The sequence below is a fragment of the Brassica rapa genome, chromosome A01 (genome assembly GCF_000309985.2).
Source record: "Brassica rapa cultivar Chiifu-401-42 chromosome A01, CAAS_Brap_v3.01, whole genome shotgun sequence".
Taxonomy (NCBI): Eukaryota; Viridiplantae; Streptophyta; class Magnoliopsida; order Brassicales; family Brassicaceae; genus Brassica; species Brassica rapa.
This window is the reverse complement of record NC_024795.2, coordinates 19,277,709-19,292,524: the sequence shown is the minus strand read 5'-3', so window position 1 is coordinate 19,292,524 and position 14,816 is coordinate 19,277,709. Positions and strand designations below refer to the sequence as shown.

General features: G+C 33.2%; 2 protein-coding genes across 2 annotated transcripts; both read left to right on the top strand.

The window, feature by feature from the left end:
• Positions 1–3,091: 3,091 nt before the first annotated feature.
• LOC117126872 lies at positions 3,092–6,982 on the top strand. The gene has a single exon (XM_033276071.1). The coding sequence runs from the start codon at positions 4,418–4,420 to the stop codon at positions 6,980–6,982; it is 2,565 nt and encodes an 854-aa protein (XP_033131962.1). The 5' UTR covers positions 3,092–4,417.
• Positions 6,983–11,613: 4,631 nt separating this feature from the next.
• LOC103830716 (protein RALF-like 9) lies at positions 11,614–13,627 on the top strand. Its single transcript, XM_033282277.1, has 2 exons — positions 11,614–12,071; positions 13,407–13,627. Exon 1 carries the CDS (start codon positions 11,745–11,747, stop codon positions 11,970–11,972), a length of 228 nt encoding a protein of 75 aa, XP_033138168.1. The 5' UTR covers positions 11,614–11,744; the 3' UTR covers positions 11,973–12,071; positions 13,407–13,627.
• The last annotated feature ends 1,189 nt before the right edge of the window (positions 13,628–14,816 follow it).

Genomic DNA, 14,816 nt, shown 5'->3' with positions numbered 1-14,816 from the left:
GAACTGGTTCAACTAGTCGAACTAGGTTTTTTATTTTCTAAAAAATAAACATATATAATCATATATTTTAAACTATATGAATCTAAAAATAGTTCTACATATGCTAAGTTCTTTATTTCTTTTTATTAACAAGAAAAATAGACAATAAGTACAAATCTAACTTTATATTTACAATAAACAACTGAATACTATGTAAATTGAAATTTATAAGATTATGTAAACTATATGAATACTATGTAAACTATATGAAACTTAATCTGATACTCATTGTTATAGAAAAGAGATAATCCACCGCTCCTTCCATTTGGGACCACTGTAACCAGATTATCAAATCCAAAGTGTAATTGAAATCTTTGTACAAACTCAAAGTCCTGTTTTAATTTAGATAAAAATAAAAGATCTGGTTTATGTTTGTGTCATATCTCTCTAAGATAACTTATAGTCCATTTACTCCACATTTCTCGATAATTCCAACTTAAAACTTTCATTTAAAATATAATTAAGGATTGGCACCCATGATGTGGACAGTCAGGTATAAAGAGACCCTGAATTGACCGTTATCACATATAGCCTTATTCCAGTTTTATTACAACGCATGTCCCATCGGTTAAAATAAAAAGACATTCTGCCGTTGTAGCTGAAAACACTAACACCCGCCGGATCCTTTGTAATTTTCTTGTGTAAACATAAAATACTAACTCCTAAACAGATAAAATTCCACATAATCAAAAAATATCGATCTTCTTTTGATCTACCAGTCCTTTCATGTGTTTGGTTTGCTCTACCAGTCCTTTCATGTGTTTGGTGTGATGAAACCAAGCACATTAATTGTTGCGATGATGATGAGTGAGCCAACGTTTGCCTCCAATTACCGTATAGAAACAAGTACCAATTAAAGAAGGAAGACCATAAGAGCACCATTAATCCTAAAGTTGATTAAGTGGGGTGCTTAAAAAACTTTTTAATTTTTTTGTCTGAAAAAAAAAAATTAAAAGAATGATCAATCGCGGGCCGCCATGTGTTCGTAAACCCGCAAACAATACAAGCAACATCCGCTTGTGATGTCTAATTAAGCACTCTTTCTTTTTCTCCTTCTTCTCCTTCTTTTTTTTTTAATTAAAAAAATGCTAAACACCCTTTAAGCACCGAGAGTTAATGGTGCTCTAAGGCCTTCCATTGACAGCAAAGCATACAATGAAAATAAATAACCCCATAAAGCCTGAGACATACACTTGAAAAATTAAGTTACACCAACACCACCAATCTAACGAAACAATTTTATTCCATAAAGAAAACTTGTAGAACGACCATTTCAAAGACCAGGATAACAATAGCCAAACGTAAACCAGCATGAAGCCAAAGATAAAGCAAATAAAAGTGCTCAAAGAGCTTATTGTTTGAGAATGAGATTGCAGAGGAGACTGGAACGGGGGTGTTGGAAGAGAATCAAGGAGCAATAATCCAGGCACGGGAAATCATTGAGGAGTCAACTAAGATGGCCTCCACTGATGAATCAAAGGAAGCGGACAGAGAGAATGTAGTAGAGCTCTCATCTTTGGAGGTTGAGGGTAAGCAGCTTTTGGAGGAAGTACTTCAGGAAGAAGAGGGGATTGGGGAGATGGTGGCAGGATTAGGTGAGGAAGATGGCAATTTGGAGTTTGAATTGATGGAGGATGAAGAGGAGGTGGCAGGGCTCGATCAAGAGATCTCTGCGGATGAAAATGGTATGGAGATTGAGGAAGCTTTTCCAACAGTTGAAGAGGTTGATGTAGTAGGTGAGAAAGAGAATATGACTTCGAAGAAGAAAGGTGGGAAGATAACGGCTGCTGCAATGGGAGGGAACGCAAAGAAGAGACTGGTTCAGAGCCTGGTCTCTCCAAGGAAGAAGGTAATGGCAAAACATGGCCATAAGACGGGGGACAAGGGTCCGGTGCCTAACAAGAAGCCCTCGCTCAAGCCGAAACCGGTCCTAGACTGATTATCTGGTTTTTTAATTTAATATAAGTATGAATAAGTGCATGGCTTTTGATAGAAAGTTCTTGTTTACTTTTATTTTGTTTCCTGGTTCGATGTTGTCTCTGAGGATGTCAGAGTTTTGGAATAAAAGAGTTGGTTCTCGGTTTTCTTATTTTGGTTTGGTTGGTGTGTTTGAGGCTCCAAAGAAAGTGTACGTAGCTGGTTTACTGTTGCGCTTACTAGGATATCGGCTGTACGTGTTTTTAGATTCTTTCCATCCTAGCAGATATAGTTCGATTTGGTGGAGTTGGTTTGAGGAGTGTATAGAGGAGGGGGAAAATGTGATTGGTTTCTTGAAGGTGATTAGAAAGAGAAGTTGGTCTTTGGATATGTGCTGTATTATGCAGCATTTTGATGGGTGTATGGTTTGTATTGATGTGTATGAAGCGGATTCAGTCATGATTTATGACAAGAGGAGTAATTTTTGGTGGAATGGCTCCTTTGTTTTGGTGGAGCTCTGGAGCTGGGACTGGAGTTCTATACATTACGGCTTGTTTTGGGTTCAAGTGAAACAGGAAGATAAGATTTTTTGTCTGTTTAGGGCTGACCTATGTATGTTTATGATTAAGATTTTTACGGTGACAGTTTATATTGTGATACGAGATGGTTCAATTATTGATGCTATGTTCTTCAGGTTATGGGTTGTATTTGTTTGCTTTGTCTATAAGGTGTGGTATTATGATCGTGTAGTTGAGTGTATTAGGATCATCTCTTTTGTATCATGGGGTGGTGATGGATGCGAGAAGCGAGTGATATTAAAATGTGGTTTGTATATATGGATGTTGCAGCCTTTGTTAGTTCTTCACGGCAGTTTGTTTAATTTTTCCTGTGGGTTTGGAGGATATGAGGAATATGATAAGATTAATGTGGTATTTGTTTATCGCCTACAATCTCATAACAATTTAAGATTTGATAAAAACCGACAAGAAGGTGCTAGGTGGTACCAAGTCAGGTCCAACCTGTGGACGGGGTTTTCCCATGATGGAATTTTTCCAATTTGGACTACGGGTGATAATTTGGATGGAATTCAATTATCGTACTACGATAATAAAGGAGGGTTATAGAAATTAAATAAGTATTTATTATTATGAAAATTCTAAGTTGGAATTGTCGTGGAATAGGGAGCAAATATACAATTAGCTATTTGAGAGAAATTTGGCACAAACATAGACCGATGTTTCTCTTTTTATCGGAAACAAAACAATGTTTTAACTTTGTTCAAAATCTTCAGTTTCATTTTGGGTACAAATATTTGCACACAGTGGATCCTAATGGAAGAAGTGGAGGATTGGCTCTTTATCATAGTCATGACTCTCCGGTCACAATACTTTATTCGAGTAATCGGATTATAGATATTGAAACAAGCTATAAAGGAAAAACTATTTTTATTTCTTTTGTATATGGGGAGCCGGTTCAGGGTCTGCGTGATTATGTTTGGGAACGCCTTACACGAATTGATATTACCAGAGTGGAGCCATGGTTTGTTATTGGGGATCTCAATGAAATAACAGGTAATCATGAAAAGGATGGGGGAGCGATTCGCCATGCATCAACCTTTCTTCAATTTAATAATATGATTGCAAACTGTGGTCTTCTGGAATTTCCTTCAAAAGGAAATACTTTGTCATGGAGTGGGAAGCGACAAGGACAAACGGTCCGGTGTCGATTAGATCGGGCTTTAAGAAATGTCGAATGGCATAATATGTTCCCGTCAGCTTTTGTGGAATATTTAGGAATGATCGGATCAGATCACAGGCCCATTGTTGCAAGTTTAGATGAGAAATTAATCAAAGTAAGGAAACAATTCCGGTTTGATAAGCGATGGATTGGTATGGAGGGGCTTATGGATTTCATTGCACAGGGGTGGTCTACGGAAAATCCACGGTATAATTCGGGTGTTGTAGATAAAATAGTAAATTGTCGACACGGAATTTTGGTTTGGAGGAAAAATAACCCTCCCTATGGTAAGGAAAAAATAAATTCGTTGCAGAAGGCTTTGGAAGAAATTCAGGGTGACAATACTAAAACGTATGAGGAGGTATTAGAGGTATCCAGGAAGTTAAAGGAAGCTTATAGGGATGAAGAACTTTATTGGGAACAGAAAAGTAGAACGACTTGGCATGCTAAAGGGGATCGAAATACTAAATTTTATCATGCGCTTACTAAACAGAGGCAAATCCAGAATAAAATTGTGGGGTTGCATAATAGTGGGGGTGACTGGGTTACATCGGAAGAGGAGATATAAGGAGTTGCAGTTGATTATTTTAACGATTTGTTTTCAACGACATCACCAGTGGGTTATGAAGAATTTTTACATGCGGTACCTACTCTGATCACCGAGGATTTGAATAGGATTTTAACTTCCTGGGCCTCAGAAGAGGAAGTGAGATCAGCTTTATTTATGATGCACCCAGAGAAGGCCCCTGGACCGGATGGGATGACGGCTTTGTTCTTTCAACAGGCATGGTCGATCATCAAAAAAGATATTATTGACATGGTTAATGAGTTCTTCAGGTCTGGATCTGTGGATGAAAGAATAAATATGACCAATATTTGTCTTATTCCAAAGACTTTAAGACCGAGTAGAATGACGGAACTGCGTCCCATCAGTTTATGTAATGTAGGTTATAAAATTATTTCGAAGGTGTTGTGTCAACGGTTGAAGAGGTTTTTACCTCACCTGATCTCGGAAACACAATCTGCTTTTGTTTCTGGGCGATTGATCTCTGATAACATTTTAATTGCACAAGAGATGTTTCATGGATTGAGGACAAATAATTCATGTAAAGAGAAGTTTTTGGCTATAAAAACGGATATGAGTAAGGCATATGATAGAGTTGAATGGCCTTTTATTGAAGCTATATTACTAAAGCTGGGTTTTGCACAACAATGGGTTTCTCGGATAATGGCTTGCATTTCTTCGGTACAATATAAAGTATTAATTAATGGTCAACCAAAAGGACATATTATACCGAATAGAGGTTTGCGACAAGGGGATCATTTATCGCCTTATTTATTTATTTTATGTACCGAAGCATTAATCGCAAATATTAGGAAGAAAGAAGAGGAAAAAATGTTAACTGGGCTAAAGGTTGCACGTGCAAGTCCGGCAATATCTCACCTATTATTTGCGGATGACAGTCTTTTTTTCTGTAAAGCTAATAGGCAAGAATGTGAGGTTATTCTACAGATTCTTAAAGATTATGAATGTGCATCAGGACAACAGATTAATTTTTCAAAATCATCCATACAGTTTGGACATAAAGTCCCTGAAGTAGCACGGCTGGAGGTTCAACAGATATTGGGTATAACGACACTCGGTGGTATGGGAACATATTTGGGGATTCCGGAGAGTCTTGGAGGTTCTAAAACACAGATTTTTGGGTTTCTTAATGAAAGGGTTAATCATAAGGTTAATCATTGGACTCTTCGATTCATTACGAAGGGTGGAAAGGAGGTCTTGATTAAATCAGTGGCATCTCCTATGCCAACTCATGTGATGTCTTGCTTTCGTTTACCAAAAACGGTGACAAAGAAACTTACGAGTACAGTTGCTCATTTTTGGTGGGGCGGTAATGGTAATTCCAAAGGTATGCATTGGTTTTCGTGGGACAAGGGGTGTAAAGATAAAGCTGAAGGGGGCATCGGTTTTAGAGATATTCAGAATTTTACTACAGCTTTATTAGCGAAACAGCTATGGCGTCTAATTGATAAACCTGATTCGCTTTTTGCAAGAGTTTTCAAAGGACGATATTATCGGAATTCCGATCCTTTGGATCCCATCAGATCATACTCTCCCTCGTATGGGTGGAGAAGTATTACATCCGCTAGATCTCTGGTTAACAAATGGCTAATCAAAAGAGTGGGAACAGGTTCAAGCATTTCAGTATGGAATGATCCTTGGATCCCCGCTCCTCGCCCGAGGTCAGCAACCCCAAAATTTGCAAATCAATTTCTGAATCCATTACTTAAGGTGGAGGATCTCATTAATCCAGTTGATCTGTCTTGGAACCTGGATCTACTCAATGCATATGTTCATCAGGACGATGTGAGTACTATACTGAGTCTAGCCATTAGTAGGAATCCTAAGCCGGATTCATATGGCTGGCATTTTACGGATCATGGTAGATATACAGTTAAATCTGGATATCGTGCTGAGAAATCTTATCCTCATATGGGTGAACAAAATATTGATATGGGACCCAATACCAAACCGCTATTGGCTCATTCGTGGAGGCTGCGGTGCTCACCAAAACTTCAACATTTTGTCTGGCAAATAATTTCGGGTTGCTTACCAGTGTATAAAAATCTTTACTCACGTGGTATTAAATGTGATACGCAGTGTCAGTTGTGTGGGGCTGAGGAGGAATCTATTAATCATGTCTTTTTTGAATGTCCTTTCGCACTTCAAATTTGGGCACTATCTAATGTTCCATCTTGCCCAGGGATTTTCCCGACCTCATCTATTTTTACAAACATGGATTATCTATTCTGGAGGCTACCAAAAGAACCAGATTTGAATTGCTTTCCTTGGATTTTATGGTTTATTTGGAAGAATCGGAATGGAAAAATTTATAGGAATCAGACAAGGGATCCTTTCGAGCTCCTTCGGACGGCGGAAATAGAAATCGTCATGTGGACGGATTCACAGACCAAGGATTCTCCATCGGTGGGATCGTCATACGATGTGGATACCCTTGGTATGGGTGACATAAGTAGGTCTCATATAGATGGAGCATGGAGAGCACAAGATGTGTGCACAGGACAAGGATGGGTTTATAAAGCAAGTGGATCAACTGATACTATGATGGGTGCCATGTCTATTCGCAAAAGTCTATCACCTTTACATGCCGAATGTGAAGCGTTGATATGGGCGATGGAGTGCATGAAGACCCTACGAATCTCAGAAGTGGTGTTTGCAACTGACTGCTCTCAACTGGTGAAGATGGTGTCTACACCAACATAATGGCCGGCGTTCACTACACATATGGAGGAGTTTCTGCGATGTAAGGAATTTTTTCATCCCTTTACTATTCAGCATATTCCGAGGGCACAGAACACAATGGCGGATAAGTTAGCACGAGGTGCTAGAAATCAGCCTGCAGCTATGGTTTATGTTGATTCGATTCCCCCGAGGTGGCTCTTGGATCAGGAATCTACTTAGTTTCTCTCTAGCCTTTTGTTGTAAAAAAAAAGAAACTGTAAAAAAAAACAGGAGCCAGTAAATGCCCACGTAACTTCTCCGTTGAAGCAGCTTGTGATGCGAACCAAATGGTTCAATCAAGATAACCAAATCAAACCAGACTTGGTTAAGAAGATAGAAGGCGTTTCCTAATTTCCTTATTGTTGTTTCACGTTTCCGTAAGTGTAGGAGCTTGATCTCCATATCTTTATTTATTTAGTTATGCAATTATGTTTCCTAGTTTATAGGATTGTGGATCTATCCACTAGTACTTTTAGTTTGTATTTAAAAGGCTCCTTGTGAAGAGAATGGATATGAAAAGAAAATTGACGTAACTTGTTTCTTAAGTCTTTGGGTTCCATCATTTGGTATCAGAGCAAACTCTCTTAGCTTTGAGGAGGGGCCTTAATTGGCATCAAAGCATGTTTTGTTTTTGATCCGGACCACCTTGTGGTATCAAAAACTTCTATCTCTGTTTTTCTATTTTTCAAAAAAAAAAAAAAAAAAAATTGTAGTGATATAAGATATGGGATGCAATCAAGAGTTCATTGAAGATATAAAGATCTCACCAAAAAAGAAAAGGAAGAAAACAATGCAAACAAAGAGGAGGAAGCAACAACAAGAAATTAAGTCTACAAGTCAAGCGTTTGCATGGATGTATCGGCAAGGACTTTCACCAACTGAAGCAACATGGAAAGATAAACAAGCTTTCATAAGAACCTTGAGGACAAGGTTCATTTTGAATGGGGGAGTATTGATGCGAACCAAATGGTTCAATCAAGATAACCAAATCAAACCAGACTTGGTTAAGAAGATAGAAGGCGTTTCCTAATTTCCTTATTGTTGTTTCACGTTTCCGTAAGTGTAGGAGCTTGATCTCCATATCTTTATTTATTTAGTTATGCAATTATGTTTCCTAGTTTATAGGATTGTGGATCTATCCACTAGTACTTTTAGTTTGTATTTAAAAGGCTCCTTGTGAAGAGAATGGATATGAAAAGAAAATTGACGTAACTTGTTTCTTAAGTCTTTGGGTTCCATCAGCTTGATTCATGGATCTTTCGAGTGTTTTGCAGAATCGTGCTTTGGGATTTATGTACCCTTTTCCTCCACCTGTTTGGAGTGATCTCCATGACGAATGCCGGCTTTGGCTACCGTACGTTTGGAAGCCACCAACTGGGCCAGCTTCATCTTGTTGGAAGCTCCTGTAGCTAGTGACGGCTTAAGAACCTTTCTGCGAGTTCCCTGCCTCTTCTCCACCTCGCCAGTGACCTGCTCTCTCCCTTCCGCATCCTCCATATGTTTCTTTTCATCGAGATCATCTGCCACAACATCCTGCATTCTAACATCTTCCTCAATCTCCTCATCAGATAATGAGTGAAAGTCATCCTCCAAATTCTCCTTATTCCCATTTCAAGTATTACCACTATGATTTTCTTCCAATCCCATACCAAAATCAGAAACTAAGTTGTTACCTTCCTCTAAACCCATTTGTTCCAATTATGTTTCTTGTTCCCCACCCGGAAGTTTCGATGTTACCTTTGGTAGCTCTCCTTGAGTCTCCATTAACTCAACAAGGAAAGCTTGGGAAGGTGGTGCCTGATCGTGTACCTTATCATCCTTTTGGTTTGGCCGCTCCAGCTCACTGATCTCCCCTTCTTCCCTCACATCCATTTGAACCTCACTGCGTGCACCTCTATCACTTCTCGGACCTCCAGGGGTTCTTGCTCGGTCGTCTTGATAGTGAGTTCGTGTCTGCTCCCTTCTGGAGCTTCTTTGACGAGAGTTTTCATCCTCCCCACAGTAGCCACTGCGATGGTTGTTGTAATTTTTATGATCTCTATCCGCAACCCTGACCCATTTAATTTGAGTCCGCTTCCTCAAACATTTTTCCTTTGCCCTTTCCGTGGTACTCACGTTTCTCTCTTCCCCTATCTTGTTCCTCCATTTCTGTTGATTACTACACCTTTGTAGCTTCGAGCCTGATCATCTAGTCACCCTTTAGATCCATCTCTGATCTCCTTCGTCTTGCTAGGACTCTTTGTGGTCAGTGGGCACTTCTCAGTCTTGTGACATAGGCTGAAGTATGTTTTGCAGAATCCAAACAGTTTTTCATACCTCAAAGAAACTGAGCCTCTTCTCCTTCATAATACTCTCCACCAGTAAAATCCACTGTCGTCTCAAAAGTCAGCTCCTTGTAACCATCAACCACCACTTGCACCCGGCCATAGTCCAAATCTACTTCTTTTGTTTCCCTAATTGCATCGCCAATACTCCGAAACGTAGGGGCTTCCCAAAACTCCAATGGAACTCCCAAGACCTTGATCCATAAGGTAATTTCCGAGGGATATTTTTGGTCTTCTTTGGTTGCCAACCTACCAGAGAGATCATCCAATATATTTATTCCAAGATAAAAAATATATTTGATTTTAGTGTATAGACATTAATTGTTATTTTTTTGAAATTTGACATTTATATTAAATTTATTATATTATTTGGTGTATATAATATATATTGTATAGAACTTAAATGTGATTTTAGATATAATATTACTAAATCTCATCAAAAATATATTAAGTGTTAAGAAAATAAAAAATATAATTATACTGTGAATATAAAATAATATAACAATAGGTTCTTACTTATATAAAATATGTATACATATAAATTATTAATTTATAATTTTTAATGCAACCATAAATTTACATTGAAATTTCTAAAAAATCATTAACTTATTATTTTATCGATTTTGTCAAGTTTTGAACCGATCCAAGTTGGAACCATCAAAATTTATTAATTTATAGAGGTTCTACTGTATATATTAAAAGAAAAGCGTTACAAATTTTAGCCTATGATACGTGTCATCGATTCATAGAATTACTAGAGAATTAAGTTGGTCCTTTAATTATATATTATTCTTTTATTCAATTAATCATAAATTAATTATTAATGTAGAAAATAATATTTTCCTTCTTTCCTTAAATATTAGTTATGGAATTACCTAATAGGATTAAATGTATATATTGCAATTAATTATTTTGATGATAAAGATTTGGTAACAATATTTTTAAATCTTTCTTCATTTTTGTTTTATTTTATACTATTAAAACAAATTAAACAATCATATTCACCAAATAATCAAAATTAATTTTTTTTCGTATATGTTATATTTTGAATTTTTAAAACTAATTTAAATTACTAAAAAAGTTAAAAGTCTCACATTAAAATTTTTTTGATCGAATGGTTAAATATTTTTGTTATAATAAGATACAGATTATCATAAAACTATATGAATAGTAATTCTCATTTATTAGATGTTCATATTAAATGTGTATAATTTAATACTCTTTAAATTAAATATATACTATATAAAATAAATATTTTAGTTCTTAAATTTGCATTGAACAAGTATTGAGAACTTAATATTTTTTTTTAATTTACACTGAATTTTAAATACGATTATAAATTATTAAAATTATTAAAAGTCCACATTAAAATTTTTGTTTTCAGGAGTTTAAGTTTTTTGTTATAAAATACAAATAAGCATAAAATCTTATGAGTAGTAAGTCTTATTTAATTGATAACCATATTAAAAATTATACTATATATATATGTTAATATCATTTAGTTTTAACTATATACCATAGAAAATAGGTAAATATGATTTTTTTATTTATTTATTACTCCATCTGTTTCATTTTAAGTGTTGTTTTGGGTTTGTGCACACAAATTAAGGAAACAATTAATTTTGTATATTTTCTATATAAAAATAAAATTACCTATACACCTAACCACATTTAAACCAATAAAAAAAATTGATGAATAAATTAATAAATTTTGCATTGAAAGTTAAAAACGACACTTATTTTGTAACGAAAAAGTCTATCTGGCACTTAATATGAAACATAATGAGTATAAAAAGATTGTAAATAAAAATAGTGATTATTTTGATTTATGTGTACATGCTAATTTAATTATTTATGTAATAGTTATTTGCTTCTTAATTATTCTGTATATATTTATTATTTATTATTGTATAATATGTTAATAATAATGTACGTAAAAACCTTTATATACCGAATGTTCATTCCGTGCAAATTATGGATCTTAATCTAGTTGGGCTTAATAAAATATTGTTATCGATCGCTTATCACTTTCAACCTAAATATAACCAAAAATGTTTCCAGTGACTAATTTGTTGAAATGGTAAACTCACCTTATTTTCGCAAAAGCTAATTACGTGTAGCATTGTTGCAAGAGATATAATGTTTAGATTAATTTAAAACACATTTGCCAGCTCTCTTTTCTAAAAATATCCCTTTTCTAAAAGTTATGTGGTTACTAATCATCATCCAAGAATAACCAACTTTTAAATTCCATATATTCTCCACTATATAAACACCAATAAACTCTTACTCATAATCCCACAGATCCAACTCCAAATAAATTAAATATATAAATAAAATAAATTGAACTCTTACCCGGGGTTTCTTTTACAAATTTATTTATTTAATTTATTTGGAAAATAACAAATCATTAGTAATAAATGAGGATGTCTAAAAATGTCAAAGTGTTGGTCTCTCTAGTTCTTGTAGTGTTATTGGCTCTTGCAGCAACCAATATTGAGGCAAGATACATAAATTATCGCGATCTTCGTAGTGGAGATCACAGTTTGGCTTGCGATACGGCGAATTCTAGCACCTGCACGAAGCAAGAAGTCAATCGTTACCAAAGAGGATGCGAGTCGGCCGATCGGTGCCGTGAATCTCGTTAATTTATACAGATGATAACCGAAGAGCATATTCATGTATCAAATTAGTTTCCTAATTACTATAATAGATTGACAGGCTTCTAACTTGGAGAACAAATCTTGGTTAGTTTATAGAAATGCAATCCTCGTATTGATTTGAGATGATCAAATTGATTTCCTTTATTATTTAATTAGTCTGTTATTGGTTTTGTATTAAATTAACACGATGATGTTACGATCAAACAAATATAAATATATAATTCCCTGTTTAAACTAAACTAGGTTAAGATCCGCGCCTTGCGCGGAATGAACATTATATATATAAATTATTTATATATAATATGTTTATAACATATTATGAAATAATAAATATATATTGAATAAAAAAATCATTATCTACTACTTATATAATTAAATTTGTGCGAACATATATATAAATTTTATAAATCGAAAAAAAAAAAATTTCTATTTGATATGATATATAATTAAATTTAAATGATAGTAACATATATATGGTATATGTTAATATTAATATTTATTAGATGATGCTTTTTGCTTATTTTTTTTTATCATTTGTATCTGTTATAGCAAAAAATCTAAATTAGTGATAACAAAATTTTCACTGTGGAATTAATGGTTTAAGCAATTTATAATATTTAAAAAAATTAAATTGTCAATATTTTTTCAAAATTTTTATCAAAAAATGTTCAAAGTAAATTTCAAAATTAAGATATTTATGTATTTTTTATGGCATATAGTTTAATTTAAAATGATTCATATATTTATATATTTTTTTATTTTTGATACTTATTAAATGAAACTTTATAATTTCAACTTATATTATTTTTTAACTATTTGTATCATGTCATAACAAAAGTTTTAAATCATAGATCACAAAATTTGAATGTGAAACTTTTAACAGTTTTAGTAGTTTATACTCGTTTTTATAAATTTAAAATATAATATATAAATAATTTTTTTATTTATTTTTATTTTTATTATATGGTTACTATGATTTTTTAATTTATTTTAATAGCTTAAAATTTAACAAATATAATTATAATACATACTTATTTTTATCAAATCTTTATTATTCAAAATCATTAATTGTCATATATACTTTAGCAACATTAGGTAATTTCGTAATCTTATTTAAGGAAATAATGAAGCACATTAATAATGTATTTATTGTGGTTTAATAAAAAGCTTATTATATATTTACATGGACCAACCTATTTCTCTAAGGATTCTAAGAATCATTCTAGTGATGACACGTGGCTACAAAAAAATGTTGCAATGCTTCTCAAATAATATATAGGGGATTTGGAGCTATTTTACTTTCATAACTAGGTAAAGAACCCGTGCAATATCGGACAGGAACTCATTTTATAAAAACAAATAAGCTATATTATCAATTAATTTTTTTTTTTTAAAAACTTGTTTTTTTTAATTATACAGAGGTATTCTGGCCCCACATAAGTGATCCAGACTAGTCACGTGTTGCCACGTGTCGGTTCTCTGTCCCTGGCGGTTCTCTGTCCCTGGCGATGCCGAAATGTTAATTCCCCAGTGGTCGAAATTCGGAAAAAACTTCTCTATTGATAATACATGTATTTTGCATAAATATATTGCATGCAGTTATACTTCTCTATTGATAATACATGTATTTTGCACTAGTAGTTTTGTGCTTAACTGAAAATTTGGGAATAACCGACCAAAGAAAAATAGTGTGAAATTCAGAAGATACAAGTATTAAATATATTAATTTTATAAATATATAATATTATCAAATGAATTAAATCACTCAGCAAATATAATTACCAGGTTATTTTTATATAATTTTAAATATTATTTAAAATGTAGATAAATAGATATAAAATAAATGAAAAAATATTTTTTTAAAAATCTATGCAACTTTTAGAATGAGAAGACACATCCTTAAATATTTTGACATTCTCTTCAAACTAATCAAAGTTTCCGAAATTATATGTTTTTCCCAAGATCCTTAATGAACTTTTAAAAATGTATCTTTTTCTAATTTATTTTTGACTGTTGTAAATTTTTATTTTAGTTGTGATTATTATTTTTATTATTTTATATAGAGGGCTAAGGATTACAATAGTTGACAACCAAACATTGCAATCGCTAGTTAGTGCTTGCAATAGATAACACAAAAATTCAAAATGGCTCATCGCTGACTACTACAATAACCAAATGCTATAATCACGAGATGCTACAATTACCAACAATTACAATGGTTCATTACCAAATATTGCAGGAGTCCATCACCAAAGGTTAAAATCAAGAACAAATGTAATGTTTCCTTTAGTTAGTTGCAATTGTTGATTTTGTTGTTGGTTTCAAAGAATGATTTAAATCTCCAACAATCATTCCCATTTATGTGTAATTAGATAGTCAATTAATAAATGGTACATATATAAAAATTATGCATAAATTAAAAAGTACATATATAAAAATATTTTTTCATGGTTTAAGTTTCTTAATATTAATATATTAATAAATAAAATTATCTAAATAGGACCTAGAAGTTTTTCTTAAAAACAAATAAATGAAACTGGATAAGACAACAATATCCACACCAAAGCATGATATTACAAACCATGCAATATACCTGAAAACCATATAGATAATTTTGTAAAATATATAATATAATATTATAATAATAATAATTTAATTACACAACAAATCGAATTATTAGAATATTTAAGATATTTATAAATTTATAACAACATTGTCATGATCAATTTTTTTAATATAACCTAAAAGTATGAAAATATAAGACATGAATCATGTGTTAGTAGAAGATATATAATAAGAAAAGCAGTTTTTCAAAAAAAAATGTACTTT